Source organism: Esox lucius, chromosome 1, assembly GCF_011004845.1.
Source record: "Esox lucius isolate fEsoLuc1 chromosome 1, fEsoLuc1.pri, whole genome shotgun sequence".
Taxonomy (NCBI): domain Eukaryota; kingdom Metazoa; phylum Chordata; class Actinopteri; order Esociformes; family Esocidae; genus Esox; species Esox lucius.
This window is the reverse complement of record NC_047569.1, coordinates 25170680-25190172: the sequence shown is the minus strand read 5'-3', so window position 1 is coordinate 25190172 and position 19493 is coordinate 25170680. Positions and strand designations below refer to the sequence as shown.

The 19493-nt window shown below is 44.3% G+C and overlaps 1 protein-coding gene across 5 annotated transcripts in view; it reads left to right on the top strand.

The window, feature by feature from the left end:
* ift80 (intraflagellar transport 80 homolog (Chlamydomonas)) overlaps positions 1–19493 on the top strand; it is a 91135-nt gene that overhangs the window by 50282 nt on the left and 21360 nt on the right. For all 5 annotated transcript variants that reach the window (XM_010900543.3, XM_020046884.2, XM_010900630.4 and 2 more), the window contains one exon: positions 15799–15978. In XM_010900543.3, coding sequence (XP_010898845.1) covers positions 15799–15978 — 180 coding nt within the window. The remainder of the gene's footprint in view (positions 1–15798; positions 15979–19493) is intronic.

The following is a 19493-nucleotide window of genomic DNA, read 5'->3' as shown; positions in this document are numbered from 1 at the left end:
CCAAATATTGACTAAAGTGGGTGAATATCTATCCAATCAATTATTTTCTATTTAGTATTTTTAATGATTACAATTATGATGATCATTGCATAATTCATCAGTTAGTTATGCTTTTAGGTATAATATTCTGACACTAATCGCATGATCCATTGGTAAGAGTAATGCTTCTACGTACAGTATCTGGCACGATTGATTCTAAACAAATTCCACCTGCACAAGTACACCACCATTTTGGTCTTGCTAATGTTAATGTGCTTCAAAACCATGCATTCAAGATGAACACTGTAACTTGAAAACACAACTAATACCATGCCAAACTAAACTCTCATCAATGTGTGTTCATGGTTCAATGTGTTGTCCTGGGGGGGCATGCATTGCTGTCATTCTCCTGTGTCATTCAAATTCAACTTTGCAAAGACCTGTACAATGAATATTGAGTATCGTGTTAAGATGCCTCCCTCTCGAATTATTTCAAAATCCACAAAACCTTATTTTCTATGGCTGCCACCAGCCGTGAGAAATGTAAAATATCCTTCGTTTCTTAATGTTTTAAGAGTTTGTATCAAATTCATGTTGAGGTAAGCTGATAATTTGTTTGGTTATTTAGAAAAAGTTGTGTATATACAGAAAAGATTAAGAGGTCAAGCAACAGACATTGGGGACAACAAAGCTACAGACTGGCAGAGGGTAAAAACTACAGTCCACTGACCATTCGAATGTCACTCAACAACCATAGGATGACATCAAGTGACCTACAAAAAGATTGGCAAACAGCAGCTGGGGTGAAGTGCATGGCGAGGGAGGTTCGAAACAGGCTCCTAGGGGCAGGGCTGAAGTCATGCTATGCTCGAAAAAGCCCTTAATCAATGAGAAGCAAAGAAGAGCCAGGCTGAAGTTTGCAAAAGACCATAACGATTGGACCGTAGAGAAATGGAGTAAGGTCTTCTTCTTTGAAAAATCACATTTTCAGCTTTGCCCAACACCTGCTCGTCTAATGGTTACACGGAGACCTGGAGTGGCCTACAAGCCACAGTGTCTCGCACCCACTGTGAAATTTGGTGGAGGATCGGTGATGATCTGGGGATGATCACCAATCAAGGCTGGAATCGGGCAGATTTGTCTTTGTGAAGGACGCATCAAATCAAATCAAATCAAAATGTATTTATAAAGCGCTTTTTACAACAGCAGTTGTCACAAAGTGCTTTACAGAGACACCCGGCCTTAAACCCCAAGGAGCAAACAACAGTAGTGTTGAATTTCAGTGGCTAGGAATAACTCCCTAAGAAGGTCGAATTTTAGGAAGAAACCTAGAGAGGACCCAGGCTCAGAGGGAATCAGAGTACAAAGTTATCCTGGAAGAACACCTGCTTCCTTCTGCTCTGACAATGTTCCCCAACTCTGAGAATTTGTTTTTTCAGCAGGACAATGCTCCATGCACAGCCAGGTCAATCAAGATGTGGATGGAGGACCACCAAATCAAGACCCTGTCATGGCCAGCCCATTCTCCAGACCTGAACCCCATTGAAAACCTCTGGAATTTAATCAAGAGGAAGATGGATGGTCACAAGCCATCAAACAAAGCCAAGCTACTTGAATTTTTGTGCCAGGAGTGGCATAAAGTCACCCAACAGCAATGTGACAGACTGGTGGAGGGCATGCCAAGACGCATGAAAGAGTTATTCCACCAAATATTGATATCAGAACTCTTCCTAAGTTAAAACGTTAATATTTTGTTGTTTAAAAATGAATATGAATTTGTTTTCTTTGCATTATTTGAGGTCTCAAAACAATGCATCTTTTTTTGGTTATTTTTAACAGATAAATACAAATAAATACTCTAAATGACAATATTTTTATTTGGAATTTGGGGGTAATGTTGTAAGTAGTTTATAGAATAAAACAAAACTGTTCATCTTACTCAAACATATACCTATGAATAGTGAAACCAGAGAAACTGATAATTTTGCAGTGGTCTCTTAATTTTTTTCCAGAGCAGTATAATTAAAACTTGGTTACCAAAATGTTTTTCAATATGTTGATGTAGGAAAGCCTTAAGATGCTTCTATTCTCTTGTTTAGAGTAAAGAATGTTTATGGTTTTGTGTGAAGTAGTAATATGTTAGGTTGTAATGTAGTGGTGATGTGGGTATAGACATTACTGTATCATAGCTCTGTGTTGCTATGGATAAAGTAATTATTGTTACCCTAGGTGAGTGATGCTATGAGTATAGTAATTACCGTTACCCTAGCTGAGGCAGGGTTCAACATTAACGATGGCCCGCTGGCCCGGGGCCAGTAAGACCTAATGCTGGGCCAGTACATAAGGGCCAGTGCTCAGTTACCCCATTTAAATTCATTTACAGGTGCTGGTCATATAATTAGAATATCATCAAAAAGTTGATTTATGTCAGTAATTCCATTCAAAAAGTGAAACTTGTATATTCATTCATTGCACACAGACTGATGTATTTCAAATGTTTATTTCTTTTAATTGTGATGATTATAAACATTTATAAAAATTATTATAACAATTTGAATATTACTTAAGACCAATAAAAAAAAAGGATTTCTAGCCAACTGAAAAGTATGAACATGAAAAGTATGAGCATGTACAGCACTCAGTACTTAGTTGGGGCTCCTTTTGCCTGAATTACTGCAGCAATGTGGCTGTGGCATAGAGTCGATCAGTCTGTGGCACTGCTCAGGTGTTATGAGAGCCCAGGTTGCTCTGATAGGGTCCTTCAGCTCTTCTGCATTGTTGGGTCTGGCATCATCCTCTTCAAAATACCCCATAGATTTTCTATAGGGTTAAGGTCAGGCAAGTTTGCTGGCCAATTAAGAACAGGGATACCATGGTCCTTAAACCAGGTACTGGTAGCTTTGGCACTAGTCCTGTTGGAAAAAGAAATCTGCATCTCCATAAAGTTGATCAGCAGCAGGAAGCATGAAGTGCTCTATAACTTCCTGGTAGCCGGCTGCGTTGACCTTGGACCTCAGAAAACACAGTGGACCAACACCAGCAGAAGACATGGCACCACAAACCATCACTGACTGTGGAAACTTTACACTGGACTTCAAGCAACGTGGATTCTGTGCCTCTCCTCTCTTCCTCCAGACTCTGGGACCTTGATTTCCAAAGGAAATGCAAAATTTACTATCATCAGAGAACATAACTTTGGACCACTCCGCAGCAGTCCAGTCCTTTTTGTCTTTAGCCCAGACGAGACGCTTCTGACGCTGTGTCTTGTTCAAGAGTGGCTTGACACAAGGAATGTGACCGCTGAAACCCATGTCTTGCATACGTCTGTGCGTGGTGGTTCTTGAAGTACTGACTCCAGCTGCAGTCCACTCCTAGTGAATCTCCCCCACATTTTTGAATGGGTTTTGTTTCACAATCCTCTCCAGGGTTATCCCTATTGCTTGTACACTTTTTTCTACCACATGTTTTCCTTCCCTTCGCCTCTCTATTAATGTGCTTGGACACAGCTCTGTGAACAGCCAGCCTCTTTAGCAATGACCTATTGTGTCTTGCCCTCCTTGTGCAAGGTGTCAATGGTCTTCTTTTGGACAGCTGTCAAGTCAGCAGTCTTCCCTATGATTGTGTAGCCTACAGAACTAGACTGAGAGACCATTTAAAGGCCTTTGCAGGTGTTTTGAGTTAATTAGCTGATTAGAGTGTGGCACCAGGTGTCTTCAATATTGAACCTTTTCACAATATTCTCATTTTCTGAGATACTGAATTTGGGGTTTTCATTAGTTGTCAGATATAATCATCAACATTAAAATAAATAAACACTTGAAGTATATCAGTCTGTGTGGAATTAATGTATACATTATACAAGTTTCACTTTTTGAATGGAATTACTGAAATAAATCAACTTTTTGATGATATTCTAATTATATGACCAGCACCTGTATTTTTCATTTGGTACCTCTTTTTGGCACGAGTGTGTGGGGTCGACTTTTCGACTATTCGATGACAAAAACAGGAATAATTGATTGTGAAAATATTTGTCATGCACATCTCTAATGTCAATATACCCTGGCCTACCCGTTTTGGAAAATGTTATGTATCATATATTTTTTATTGCTGTATTGGTTGCCCTGTTCACTTCCATTGTAGCTTGGAGAGAGACTTCCTTTAAAAACTCAAAAAAAACTCAACACAACACAACTGTAATCATTCACAAAAGGAATGTCTCTACATACTAGGATTACACTAGATAATCTGAAAATAGCCCCAGTGTTCAATAATAGTGAACTTTTCTTTTAAGTCCTTGCAGCTTGTGGCGTGTATGCTAGCGTGAGTGATGATTTTGGTATAGTCATTATTGGTACCCTAGCTGACTGATGCTAGGCGTGAAGTCATTACTGGTGCACAAGCAGAGTGATGCTAGGGGTATAGTCATTACTGTTGTCCTAGCTTAGTGATGCTAGGGTTGTGGTCATTACTGTTACCCTAGCTGAGTGAAGACTATGGGTGTAATCATTATTGTTACTCTAGCTGAGTGATGCTTGGGTATAGTCATTACTGTTACCCTAGCCAAGTGATGCTAGGGGTATAGTCATTACTGGTATCCTAGTTAAGTGATTCTATGGGTATAGTCATTACTGGTACCCTAGCTGAGTGATGCTATGAGTGGTGCCCCTAGCTGAGTGGTGCTAATTTAATTCTGCTGGCCGGCACACAGCTGTGTCCTGCTGATGAGTCCCAGGAGGTTCCAGCATGTGTCTATGGTTACGGAGTTGAGGCTCTAGCATGAAGCCATGTGTATATCATTACCCTCTCTCTTCCTGCCAAATCCCTGACTTGTGCCACTCGATACAAACCCCAGGCCAAGGCTCTGTCTCTCTGGGAGCCAAGCCTATATTACAATGAAGAGAGACGGTCTCCTTTTCACCAGCCTATGTTTATCTCCAGCTTATACTTCTATATACAGACTATTGTGTGTGATTATGGAGCCAGTTTCTAAGAATGGCTTAATGTTTTACATTTAGGGGAGACTAAGAGAGGGTCTGTAGGTGCAGGAATATAGCCTGTATTGGGTCATTTATTCTGACAGACGGAAACATTAGTTGTGATGTGTTTATATGTGCAGTGTTATTAAGCTATTGGATATCACATCACACTCACACTCACTCCCTTTTACACACACCTATAACTTATCTTCTTAAATGGGGACATCAATATTTATTTCCCTTAATAATCAGGTTTTTACTAATCCTAACCCAACCATAACCCTAAAAACCTAACCTTAAATCTAATCCTAACTCTCAATGACCATCTCTAATACCAACCTTAACCCCAGTTGTAAGATTTACCCTAAACCTAATACTTAAGCTAAAAATGAGAACATGTCCCCATTAATTGCATTGTTCTGGTTTAACTGTAGTTTGGGGATATTTATGTTCCCCTTTATACAGCAAAACCATCTTTTTTTTCCCCTCTCGTTCTTGTTTTCTATCTCTCTCACACACATAATCACACTCACGCTCTCTCTCTCTCTCTCACTCACTCACTCACACACACACACACACACACACACACACACACACACAAACTGGGCTCCTGATTTTTTTCGTTTACTTCAGAATACTCTAACTTGGACTAAAAGGTGCCAAAACAAAGAGAGACAGAAAGAAAAGTGAAGCAACGTGAAAGGGATTCTGAGGAGACCTCTTCCAAGGATAATGAACTTGGCCTACTTGACTGTTTATTTTACACACAGGTCCTTCTTTATCTTACCAAAGAAGTTCCTATTGCCAGGGTTAAAACACACAAGCCTATTCCATTTTTAGTGCGCTACTTTTCACCAGAGGCTAAGAACAGTGTGCCTCTATGTGTTGCAAATAGAGATGCTCTCGTAGGTGATTGGGTACACAATAGACTGTGAAAAGTGGATCAATATTATTGTGTGCAGTCATGCATACGTGTGCATATGTTTGTGTGTCTAAGATTTGTGTCTGTGTCTATCTGAGACAGTGGGCAGAAAGAGGGACTGAGCAGAGCGTGTGTGAGTTTCAGTGTGATTAAGGAAGCTCAGACTATGCGGTGCCATGGGACATTTCAAAGCAGCTCTTTTATGGGCCTGAGTCCTCTTTCCGTTTGATAGCGTGTAATTTAATGCAGTGGGCCAGGCTTTATTATAAAGCACAGCACATAAGATGCACATCGTTTTGCTCCCATGAAGCCCTTGACAGTATGCCTCTTTCTATTCCCCCTTTGTTTTTCATCTTTAGTTATTGTTTTAGGTCTGGCAGACGTGTGTCGATGTGTGTTATGATGGATTGCCCCTCTGGGGTAAAGGTGGACAAGGGCAAGGAAGGGGTTAGTTTGTATGGAGTCCACATCCACCCCCTCCCCTTGATGAGGTGTCCTAAACTTAGCTCTTCACCTCTAGCCCCCAGCCCAGTACACCCAAGCCCTGCCCTCAGTTCAGCATAGCGCAGCACGACCCTACCTACCAGCCCAGATCACAAAAGCACAACCCACGTCTCAGCCCAGCTCCAACCCTCTGTGAGGGGCCAGTGTCACGGCAAAGTTTACAACTCCACCTAATCTACTGAGAGATTGATGGGCCTCCTCTCCCTCCCCCACATCTCTCTACCTCCTCTTTCCTCTCACAAATGAAATCCCTTTGGACTCTTATAGGGCCTATTCACACTAGCAACTGTTAAACAACAGTTACATTTGAATTTGATTATAATTTGTTAATGCACTTCTATATACATTTTCTATTGGAACCCGTCACATTGACAAAACTTGGCAAAAACCATGTGTCTGCAGCTCCTTACCTTGTCGGGGCAAGATAGTTGGCTAGCTTATTTGTTTAGTGCATTGTCTGTTAAGTTATTTTAATGAGCTGAAGTTTCAGTGGAATAAGTGACTTTAATCACATAAGGATGCAGCTGAGTCAGCTTGTCAAACTTCATATTACACAAAGGTAATAGGGTTAGGGATGCTGTTAACTAAAGCAACCCACATAACTCTGGTTATTCTAATCAAAACAAGCTAACTAGCTGTTATTGCTGAGTTAGTAAATTGCTAGCTAGTGAGGTTTCACAAATAAGCAGTTGCCTCCTCATGCCAGCTGCTGCAGTGTAAACAACAGATCAAAAGCGGCTATTGCAGAGAAAACATGCTTGACAGGCAAGCAGGCGGAAAATCTGTAATTTTTGGGTACTATGCGTACAACTTTAAGCAGGTCGTTTTGTCAAAAGGTAGAGTTAGCCGGCTAGCTGCATATGTCAATAACAGGAACTGTCCTTTGAACTCCCACATAACCGCTCACATGTTTACAGTACACCCACTGTGACACAGTGTATTCACGCTGCAGTGATCCGTGGGGTGTCAGTGAAAGTGTCCCATGTCACCGCGAAGTGACGGCAGAATCTGTGTAACTGAGAGAGAAGTGTGTGTGAATAAAGTCATGCTCTGTGGGTCTTTTTTTTTATTCAGATGAATGAACTACTTCTGTAAACCCTGTCAAGTGGGTCGTCAGAACTTGCTTTGTTGTGAGGGCCAATTAGGATTGGCTTTTGTTTGTGTCTCTGTCCCAGCCCGTGTACATCTGTGTGGTGTGTTAGCGTGTGGAGTGTGTACTGTGTCAATGAATGTGGGGGGAGCGTGTGGGGATTTACACCCTATACCTGCCCTGCCAGGTCATCTCAGGAACACTAAGGCTAACTGAAGCCAGCTGAGCTCTTAGGAAAGCAGCCAGTAGCCACACTGATTTATCATGTAAGCCCAGATATAGGCTAGCCACACTGAGTAGTGTAGCTGTAGATTTGACCAATTCTGTCTTTCTAGAACGACTGATGAAAGACACAGACGTGCCCTTTCTCTGTCTCTTTCTCAGTCTGTCCCCCTCCCTATTTCCTTCTCTTTTTATTCTTAATTTAAAGGAGGTACAGCTCATGGGGGACGGCTAGGAGAGGTTGGACTTGGGCAAGTCACATGCCACCCTGCAGATTAGCGTGTTGTGAGGAGAAGCAGACCTGGCTGCAGCGGTCAGCGCAGACATATTTAATGCGTCTGATGTAATGGGGCTGAATCAGCAGATAGCTCCGCTGGGAGCCATTAGACCAAACGTGTCATTAACCCCTTCACTGCTCTGGGCCCAAGCCCAGTCCCCCCTGTAGCCCCTCAGCCCCCAGTACTGCTCCAGGTCCAAGCCCAGTGCCCCCTGTAGCCCCTCAGCCCCCAGTACTGCTCCAGGTCCAAGCCCAGTGCCCCCTGTAGCCCCTCAGCCCCCAGTACTGCTCCAGGTCCAAGCCCAGTCCCCCCTGTAGCCCCTCAGCCCCCAGTACTGCTCCAGGTCCAAGCCCAGTCACCCCTGTAGCCCCTCAGCCCCCAGTACTGCTCCAGGTCCAAGCCCAGTCACCCCTGTAGCCCCTCAGCCCCCAGTACTGCTCCAGGTCCAAGCCCAGTCACCCCTGTAGCCCCTCAGCCCCCAGTACTGCTCCAGGTCCAAGCCCAGTCACCCCTGTAGCCCCTCAGCCCCCAGTACTGCTCCAGGTCCAAGCCCAGTCACCCCTGTAGCCCCTCAGCCCCCAGTACTGCTCCAGGTCCAAGCCCAGTCACCCCTGTAGCCCCTCAGCCCCCAGTACTGCTCCAGGTCCAAGCCCAGTCACCCCTGTAGCCCCTCAGCCCCCAGTACTGCTCCAGGTCCAAGCCCAGTCACCCCTGTAGCCCCTCAGCCCCCAGTACTGCTCCAGGTCCAAGCCCAGTCCCCCCTGTAGCCCCTCAGCCCCCAGTACTGCTCCAGGTCCAAGCCCAGTCCCCCCTGTAGCCCCTCAGCCCCCAGTACTGCTCCAGGTCCAAGCCCAGTCCCCCCTGTAGCCCCTCAGCCCCCAGTACTGCTCCAGGTCCAAGCCCAGTCCCCCCTGTAGCCCCTCAGCCCCCAGTACTGCTCCAGGTCCAAGCCCAGTCACCCCTGTAGCCCCTCAGCCCCCAGTACTGCTCCAGGTCCAAGCCCAGTCCCCCCTGTAGCCCCTCAGCCCCCAGTACTGCTCCAGGTCCAAGCCCAGTCACCCCTGTAGCCCCTCAGCCCCCAGTACTGCTCCAGGTCCAAGCCCAGTCCCCCCTGTAGCCCCTCAGCCCCCAGTACTGCTCCAGGTCCAAGCCCAGTCCCCCCTGTAGCCCCTCAGCCCCCAGTACTGCTCCAGGTCCAAGCCCAGTCCCCCCTGTAGCCCCTCAGCCCCCAGTACTGCTCCAGGTCCAAGCCCAGTCACCCCTGTAGCCCCTCAGCCCCCAGTACTGCTCCAGGTCCAAGCCCAGTGCCCCCTGTAGCCCCTCAGCCCCCAGTACTGCTCCAGGTCCAAGCCCAGTCACCCCTGTAGCCCCTCAGCCCCCAGTACTGCTCCAGGTCCAAGCCCAGTCCCCCCTGTAGCCCCTCAGCCCCCAGTACTGCTCCAGGTCCAAGCCCAGTCCCCCCTGTAGCCCCTCAGCCCCCAGTACTGCTCCAGGTCCAAGCCCAGTCCCCCCTGTAGCCCCTCAGCCCCCAGTACTGCTCCAGGTCCAAGCCCAGTCCCCCCTGTAGCCCCTCAGCCCCCAGTACTGCTCCAGGTGGAGAAGATAAGGGGAGGGGTGGAGGAAGGGCCGATCTATTATTTTAACTGTCTTTATTTTTCCGTTCTCTTTTTTTTTCTCTCTCTCTCACCCCGTGTTGTCTCTTATTTGGTTTGTCTCCTTCTCCTCCAACCCCAAAAACTTGAGTAACACAAAGAAAGAGAGAGATTAACAGGTTTACCTCTCTCTGGCTGGTGTTATAGTGAGGGTGGGGGTTTCGGGGTTTGACGAGTTACCGCTTCCTTGCCTTTGAGATCAGTTTTAACAGTATTTTTCCCTGCAGCTTGCTGTAGACTGCTGTAACGGGCAGCCGTGAGGAGAAGCGGCAGGCTCACCACACCTGCCAATCTTAATGGCAAACATATGTGCAGTGAAACGGAGGGAGGGAGAGTGGGGTAGAGAGCAAGCGTTCCCGAAAGAGGGCGGCAATGTTGTCTGACTGCTCTGATGTCTGTGTGTTTGTGAGTGAGTTTACACGGTGTGTCTTTGTATGTTCGCCTGTCTGTGCAGGTAGCTGAATGCGGGAACGCAGTGTCTGTAAAACATCACTTGAGTTGAAACAAAGAGGGATCGAGATGATGAAACCCTGTCAAAGGGGGATAGGTATAAATGCTACATTCAAATGAGTAACATCGTTTAGTACCTTCTCTTTTGCTGGCTTATGGCCACAGTGCAAGATAAATGATCATGTGAGGTTGATTAGATTCAACTTTATTGTCAGTGAACAAGTACAGTATAACGAAATGCAGTTTGCTTCTATTTAGAAGTGCAAATAGAAGAGGGCGCAGAACATTTCCAAATTTTAAGTATATGTATGAACAACCGGAATGTATAGATTACATTTAATGCAAATTTAATGCTAATTAATGCAAATGCATTACATATGGATTACATGATCAGAGTGAGATGAGTTAGTTTGACTCTAGAAAGGTGTGTTCTTTTATCCTCTGAAGGATTGATGTGTATTACAGCATTTTTACAATTATTTTATTTAGCTAAACAATACTTGTTACCTGTTTCTTGATGGCTGGTTCTGAAGTCTTTCAGGGTCCATAAAAAGACTGAAACAGCAAAAACACAAACAATGCTGGGAAGCAACTAAAATGTCTTACACAGGCCCCAAAACAATTTTACTATAACCATCAACAACACTTGTTCGACAGAGCATCATTTTAGTTAACAGATCTCTAGAGCAGCAATATTTTCTCGTTGCTAGTGTAAAAAGAAAATTGTATTTGCATATTATATAAATAAAATAGTTTTTACTATAACTTTTGTAGTCTTAATAGGCTTAGTGTGTTGTTTACTGGACCAGGTTCAGATTTGGCTTGGACACAGCGTGAACACAGTTTTTATTTTGTTAGCACAGAGAGTCTGGACCAACTGTCAACTGCTACGTGCAAGCATACGCTTTGAGGCAAACTGTCTGTTATCAACAAGGAGAGAGTTTTGTGTGTTCACTTAGCTAATCACAATGAAATTGTTTCTTTCTTCCTGCCAACTTGTTTTTCGCCATTAATGTTATCAGGTGAATGTCAGAGCAGTAGAGCATTCAGGTTAGGTTACTTTAACATGTGAATTCAACAACCCCTGGGTGTCTATGCACATTTGAGTTAATTATCTTCAACAGATATATAGCATGGCAATAGAGATCTATAATAATGTTGTGTTGATGTGAAAGTGAACAATGACAAACTCTTAATACAGTGACATAAGTAAGCGCATGGTTTTGGCCATGCACAATTGTGGATGTTTGTCTGTAGTCTGAATGTTTTATTTAGCCTAACAGCAAGCAATTCACTGCACTGTAGTTCACAAAATCTATGCTTTTGAATGTTCCTTAAAAATGTATAAGTAATGCTTTAATGATAATTGGTCATTTAAAAGAAATACGCTATTGATGTATTAGACTTTAGCAGTAGTATTGAAATGGTTAGTGAGAATTATGTCATTTCTTTGTTATCGTATTGAAGTTTTCATGTAAACTCTGGTATCATGAAATCCCCACCCGCATCACTGCTCTTGGGTGTAGTGAAGAGTGACCCATACGAACCTTTCAACACCACTTCCCATCCAAGAACTGACCAGGAATGACCATGCTCAGCTTCAAGTCAGCAATGGGATACAGGGTTATATGTTGCTGGCATATAGTGCTGTGATGTTGTCTGTGTGTAAGAGCTCATTATAAGAGCCATGCCCCCCGCCCCAACCTCAGCAGAGCTGTACGTCATGTCTGTCACCTTCCTTGTGGTCTCAAAGCTGCCCTTTATAAGCATGGTTCAGTGACCAGAGCTGAAGAACGTCCACTCCTTGTTTTTTATAGTCCCTACTAATATATTTCCTTATTATCTCTTCACTAGTCCAGTTTTGTGCTTGGTTAAAATTATAGATTTTGGGATTGGTCTAAACTTGTCAGCAGATCTCCTGCTGGCTTATCTGCCTCCATCTTTCCTCATTGTGGATCACTGGTCAAGAGCTTAACCAGTCAGCTTTAGGTCCAGGTCCAGACAGGTCCTCCTGATTTATTCTGGTAGTCTGGAGATGGATCCATCCTATGAAGTGGATCCATAGGATCTTAAAATGGGACATAATTAGAGTGAGTTAGTGAACAAAACAGGAGAGTGATACAGGTGAGTGCTGTTACGGGTGATAGATGAACGTAGCGAGGAGAATAATGAAGGTCCTGGGGAAACATAACAGTACAGAGGACAGTGATGGGGGTAAGTCCTGGAGAAAGATAACAGTAGAGGGGGCAGTGATGGGGTAAGTCCTGGAGAAAGATAACAGTACAGGAGGCAGTGATGGGGGTAAGTCCTGGAGAAAGATAACAGTAGGGGGCCAGTGATGGTGGTACGTCCTGGGGAAAGATGACCATAGAAAGAGAGTGGTGGGGGTAAGTCCTGGGGAAAGGTGACTATTAAAAGGAGAGTGATTGGAAAGATGACCATATAAAGGAGAGTGGTGGGGGTAAGTCCTGGGGAAAGACCATAGAAAGGAGAGTGGTGGGGGTAAGTCCTGGGGAAAGATGACCATAGAAAGGAGAGTGGTGGGGGTAAGTCCTGGGGAAAGATGACCATAGAAATGAGAGTGGTGGGGGTAAGTCCTGGGGAAAGATGACCATAGAAAGGAGAGTGGTGGGGGTAAGTCCTGGGGAAAGATGACCATAGAAAGGAGAGTGGTGGGGGTAAGTCCTGGGGAAAGATGACCATAGAAAGGAGAGTGGTGGGGGTAAGTCCTGGGGAAAGATGACCATAGAAAGGAGAGTGGTGGGGGTAAGTCCTGGGGAAAGATGACCATAGAAAGGAGAGTGGTGGGGGTAAGTCCTGGGGAAAGATGACCATAGAAAGGAGAGTGGTGGGGGTGAGTCCTGGGGAAAGATGACCATAGAAAGGAGAGTGGTGGGGGTGAGTCCTGGGGAAAGATGACCATAGAAAGGAGAGTGGTGGGGGTGAGTCCTGGGGAAAGATGACCATAGAAAGGAGAGTGGTGGGGGTGAGTCCTGGGGAAAGATGACCATAGAAAGGAGAGTGGTGGGGGTGAGTCCTGGGGAAAGATGACCATAGAAAGGAGAGTGGTGGGGGTGAGTCCTGGGGAAAGATGACCATAGAAAGGAGAGTGGTGGGGGTGAGTCCTGGGGAAAGATGACCATAGAAAGGAGAGTGGTGGGGGTGAGTCCTGGGGAAAGATGACCATAGAAAGGAGAGTGGTGGGGGTGAGTCCTGGGGAAAGATGACCATAGAAAGGAGAGTGGTGGGGGTGAGTCCTGGGGAAAGATGACCATAGAAAGGAGAGTGGTGGGGGTGAGTCCTGGGGAAAGATGACCATAGAAAGGAGAGTGGTGGGGGTGAGTCCTGGGGAAAGATGACCATAGAAAGGAGAGTGGTGGGGGTGAGTCCTGGGGAAAGATGACCATAGAAAGGAGAGTGGTGGGGGTGAGTCCTGGGGAAAGATGACCATAGAAAGGAGAGTGGTGGGGGTGAGTCCTGGGGAAAGATGACCATAGAAAGGAGAGTGGTGGGGGTGAGTCCTGGGGAAAGATAACGGTAGAGAGGAGAGTGATAAAGGGGTTATTTCTTGGTTAGGACAGAAGAGAGTAAGGTAGAATGAGAAGGGAGTAGGCAAAGTATGGAAGATACAGAACTCAGCCACATATCATACACATTCATTGCCTGACAGGGATTGTCACCTTTTAACACACACACTCAGACTCAGTATTCACTTCTGTGCACTTTTATGCAAATACATAGCTTATATTTACACACAACCAACCAACGTCTTATTCCTATTTAAGTATGCACAAGTTCTCTCTCTTCTCTGTGTCTAACACACATGTACACGTATGCTTGCTGTTGAAGGAGTCAAATGGCTCAATGTGTTAAAAGCATTAGGTAAGCACAAATCCAAAAGTGCTTCTCGCGCCGATATCATGTGTCCTGCTTCATTACAGTCTGGTGTATACATTCAGCTGCATCTCTGGCCCCTCCCCCTTCCTCCTCCCCCAGGGGAGCTCTAAAACCGAGTGGGCTTGGATGTTTGCTGAAGAATAGATGGGGTATTATTATTTTAAACGCGTAGGCTCTCGTTGGCGGTGGAGTCTGTCCAAGCACAGCTCGCTGATGTTTGGAGTAAAGGTATATAAAAGTACACTTCAAAGCTCTGCTGCGGCCTTTATGCGGCCTGGACCCTGTTTATCTTTGCGGCGCACACGCACATACACACACCGAAAATAAGAAGTCATTTCTATTGCAGGATTTATAAGGAAGGAGTGGAACATGGTAAAGAGAGGTAGAAGGGAGGGTAGGTGCAGAAACAAAATGAAAGAAAACGCCACCTTTGATATGAGTTTAACAAGAAATCTCTTGTCAAGATTGGTTAAAGAGGGTCAGGTTTGAGTTTGGGGGGCTGTTTACTTTGGGCCTTGATACAGTATAACGGAGGAGGAAGCTGACCATGGAAATCTTCTGTTTTGACCATGGTAGTCTGCCGCTCTAATAGAAAGAGAGAGCCAGACTGATCAAACAGTGTGGGCTCTAACCTGCCGACTTACACCGGATACAGTATGAGGCCACACCTCAGCACATGAAGCCAACGGAGGACTTTTCTGTGCAGCACAGCACTTCAGCCTGTAACAGGCAGTGCTGGGGTAACGGTTGCTGTTGTAATCTTCTGTAAGGAGCCTCAGCCCTGCCAGCCACCTGCGCACAGGAAACAGCAGATGCGTGGAGGTCAGGGTTCATTGGTCAGAGGAAAGGGGCGAGACAGATGGGTAGGTAGATGTGAGGCAGAAAAAAGGCCAGAGGGAAGGGGTGAGTCGGAGTGGGGTAAGGAGGTTTGGGACGGAAAAGGGGATTACTGGTAAAGCTAGTGAGCCCTGCCTGTCACCTGCACACAGTATTGAGCTGGAGTGTCAGGCCTAAAGTTCACAGAAGAGATTGTCACTGTCTTATGAGCAATGCACCTTATGTAGACAGAAAGGGAGGGTGAGGGATAAATGTGTGGATGAGTAAAAAAGAGACAGACAGTCCTTGGATAGACATATAGAGACAAGGTAATGAGGGACAAAGAGAGAGGGTAGAGATTGAGAAAGTTACTGCAGAAAATAGGGTAAAGAGCAAAGGACGAGAGAGTAGAGGGGACGGAGAGTTCCTTTTCACACTAGAGTCGTGGTTCTTGGGTAGCTAACTGTTTTAAGTGTGGCATTGCTAATCTGGCCACTCCATTAGTCAAGCACCAAATATCAGTCCACTCCATTAGTCAAGCACCAAAAATCATCCAGCAACAAGAAGATCTCTCACACGCACACACATACACACGCACCACAGCCCCTCACCGCCACTCTCCCCTAAAAAGAAAAGTAAAATAGAGGTTTAAGAAGACATAACTCTGGCTGGCTGTAACAGATGAGGATAGCAGAGTGTATGTTTATGAGCAGGAGTTCTGGACTTGGCAGGCCTGAGCGTTTCTTCAGTGTCTCACAGTACATCACAGATCCGTGACTAGGTCCTGACTCACCGTGTCTCTTCCACACAGTTGACATTGGGGGGCTCCCAACCCCCCCCCCCCCTTTACCCCATCTATCCCTAACTGCCCTGGCTATCCTCTTGTACCTCTTCATGGCTACACATTAAAGATGTCTTACTGTTTGAAATTGTGCACTGAGTAACTACAATACCAAATCAGATTTTCCCTCTTTACTCAACAGTCTGTCTCTTCTCTCTGTCAATCTAGTGGTCATATGCCTTGGAGAAGCCTAACACGGGCAGTGTGTTCAGCCTGGCTTGGTCAGCAGACGGCACGCAGCTAGCAGGGGCTTGTGGGAACGGACACGTTATCTTCGCTCACGTGGTGGAACAGCGCTGGGAGTGGAGGAGCTTTGAGATCACTCTAACCAAAAGGAGAACCATGCAGGTAGAACACACTGGTCACGATAACCAAAAGGAGAACCATGCAGGTAGAACACACTGGTCACGATAACCAAAAGGAGAACCATGCAAGTAAAACACACAGATGACACTCACCAAAACCATGCAGGTAAAACACACAGGTGACACTCACCAAAAAGAGAGACATGCTGGTAAAACACACAGGTGACACTCACCAAAAAGAGAGACATGCTGGTAAAACACACAGGTGTCACTCACCAAAAAGAGAGACATGCTGGTAAAACACACAGGTGATACTCACCAAAAAGAGAGACATGCTGGTAAAACACACTCAGATGGTTGTCACCAAAAGGAGAACCATGCAGAGAGAACACACACAGACAGATCAGTCACCAAGAGAAGCATGCAGGTGTTGCAGAGCTGGATCTTGTGCTATTTGCTTGGTTAACCCATTAGAAAAAGTATTAAACTTTAGTTCACTTAAAAAGCCAAACAGTCCCTAAGCCTCAATGTGAATGGGCTGGTGTGAGAGGCAGACACCAAGCTATTTAAAGGACCAGACTATTCCCTAGGCCTGGGTACTTGTGGCCATACATTATGCTATAAGCCTCCCAGTGTGGACCAGTGACAATGGCCAGTCTGTGTAACAGTCTCCGTCACCGAGTGTGTTTAAACTCCAGAAACCACAAGGTAGCGTTTACACGCGGGAGACACACCCTTGCACACAGACACACAGAAAGAGAGAGACACACACAACGTGGATGCACGCACACTAACCATAGACAACCCTCACTGGGCAATGTTTGTGTTAACCAAACAAACCTGAGTCTTCAGCCATTTATTTTCAGCCATACAGAGTTTTTTTTCTATCCTCTCTGTTTTGCCCTTCCTCCCTTTTTTTAAAAGTGTACATCTGCCAGTGGTTTGTGAATCAGGCGTCTAAATTTACCACCTTGTGGTTAAAAGTTTTTATTCATGGTTGTTTGGTGAGTAAATCTGGGTTGTTAGTGGCATGGTTAAAAGAAGGAAGAACCCTTAAATACCTACCACAATTTTACCTGCTGGTGGAAAACCATGTTTACTTAATTTATTCATTCATTAGTTCAACGGGAAATGTTGTGGAAATGTTTATGTTTAACAGGTGAAAAAAGAAGAAATACACAGACCAGCCATGTCTGTCCTCTGCTGCCCCAAATGCTTAGACATGGGCTGTTTCCTGTATATATTGAGAGTAAATACAATCTTGAGTTTAGATGAGTGCATCCATCCCTACTAACCCACAAATAAGGGAGTTGGACACCATGGAATTATCAAATGTGATGTAAAGGTCTTGGAGTGGATAGGTCTTTCCCAAAAGAAAGAGCAGCTCCATATTGTTGAGGTTGAGCTTTAGGTTATGGGCAAACATTAAAGCAGAGATGTCAGCCAGATGAATTACAAAAAAACTCCAAGTTTGCCGTGTTTACATAATACTATCTAATCCTTTGTTCTCATGATATATGTTATTGTTTTAACCATGAACAATTTAGGTAAGATACTTGATTATTAATTTTTTTATGAAGTGAATACTGCTCTGTCCACAGAGGTACATCCCTCCTTTTCATACAACATACAATGATGAGTGCTATAGCTGTCATTAAACATAATGTGAATCAAAGGGCAGAGTGGTATAAAACATCCAGGGGTTTAAGAGTATTGGCTGCTGTTGTTATCCCTTTAATCTAAAACAAATGCAGTGGTCTGGACTTGGAGGACCGATACAGATTATTATTCATCATGGAGACCAATGACCAATATTTGGGGGTCGATTTATTGTCAAAATGTACAAACCCCTACACAAAATGTCCTTTAAATGCATTTAAACATATGTTTAATTCAATACTATAAAGAACATTTACACATTACATCCTGGAGAATAAAGTGCAGGACGTTCTTAGCAGAATTTCTTGTAAACTTAACAGAAATTCTATATAGACAAAATAATTAAATTGCTTCCTAAAGCAGGTACATTTTACTGTTTACAAACAATCTTTGTCAAGTTTCTTCAAATTAAATACAACTTATATTTAACCTTTTTTTGAAGTCCCTGTCTCCAATAACCCCTCAGCACTCCTAGCTCCCCTGTGGGTCTCCGCTCCACTCGTAGAACTGGAGTAACATAACTGGTAACGAACGGTTTCAATTCTGTGAACGGTGAACGTGTATTAACATAACAGGGAACCTGTAATTCCAAACAACCTTATTTTTGCTTGAGTATTTGTGCTATTGCGTCATTTTACGGAGTATGACTTGTCTTGGTTTAAGTGACGTGCAAGAACGAACATGCCAGCTGTAACTGTTAAAGTTACAGTAGCTATCGCATTCAATTAACGTTAGCTACTGGTATCGAATAACATTCAAGTTCATATAGTTTGCTAGCTAGCCAGTTTAGTAAAGTGCAAAAAGACAGGCAATGGAATTTAATCACAACCGAAGTGAAAGCTTTAACGTTAGCGAAGTTGCTAAACCTCCTAACATTAGCTAGATACCATCTGCCATCTATAGTTGTATTAGCACTGATGGCAAACGTTATCGTTAGCTGTCTTTTACTGCAACAGGGTGCATTATGTAGTGGGTGTGAATGATTTAAAAGCCATTGCTTTCGTCTCCATTTAATTAAATCCCTTATGTTTGCCCAATTAAACAATGGTCCTGAAAATTTGCTTTCCAATGTCTCTTCTACTAGTAGTCTACACCGAAATATTAGTCTACAAAAAATGGAAACTAGGTATGGTCAAAATATAAATAGATTGTAATGTTTTTTGCAAAATCAGCATAGGTTATTGATATATTTACTGCAACGTCAGCATTTTTACCTTTGAGAAAACAGCCTATCTCTGAGCCGTGCATATCTCTGCATTGCTCTTTCATGAAATAAGGTCGATCTGCGGCCCGTGCCAGGGAAGCTCCGCCCATATTGAACACCCTCCTCTTCCAATAGACTTTGTGCACTAGCGTAGTGAGGAACTTCCGCAGTCTGCATTGCAGTTTCCGGTTTACTTACTAATTCTCATCCGCATTAGTAAACACCTAAACTCACAACAACATGAGTGATGCTGTTGTACGGGGGAAAAATATATATAATGTACGTGACTCATTTAAGTTTCAAGGTACAAGTGGTGCATCATTTTAATCAGGAGAATGTCCTGTTTTTAATAAAATATGGCTTGCGCCATTCAAGGACTTCAAACGCTAGACTGGAAATAGTCAGAAAAGGCGATTTTGTATATACTTCCACGTAATGCAGGTTTAAGCGCAATTAATACCACATAGGACCAGATGTTTACTTCCTATGCCAGTTGTTATTTTTCAGTTTCGTTGTGAAATGAGGTTACAGTAGTAAAATGAAAGAGGAGACCTGTTTTGGTGCTTTTTTGAGGCTATGGAATTTTAAGCTTCATTCAGGTTGAAGAGGTTGAACGAAGGTCCGTTTCAATTCACTTGCTATGGGGACGCGCTAGCGTTCCAGTTCAGCCAGCGTTCTTTTGCCGTTTTTGAGGC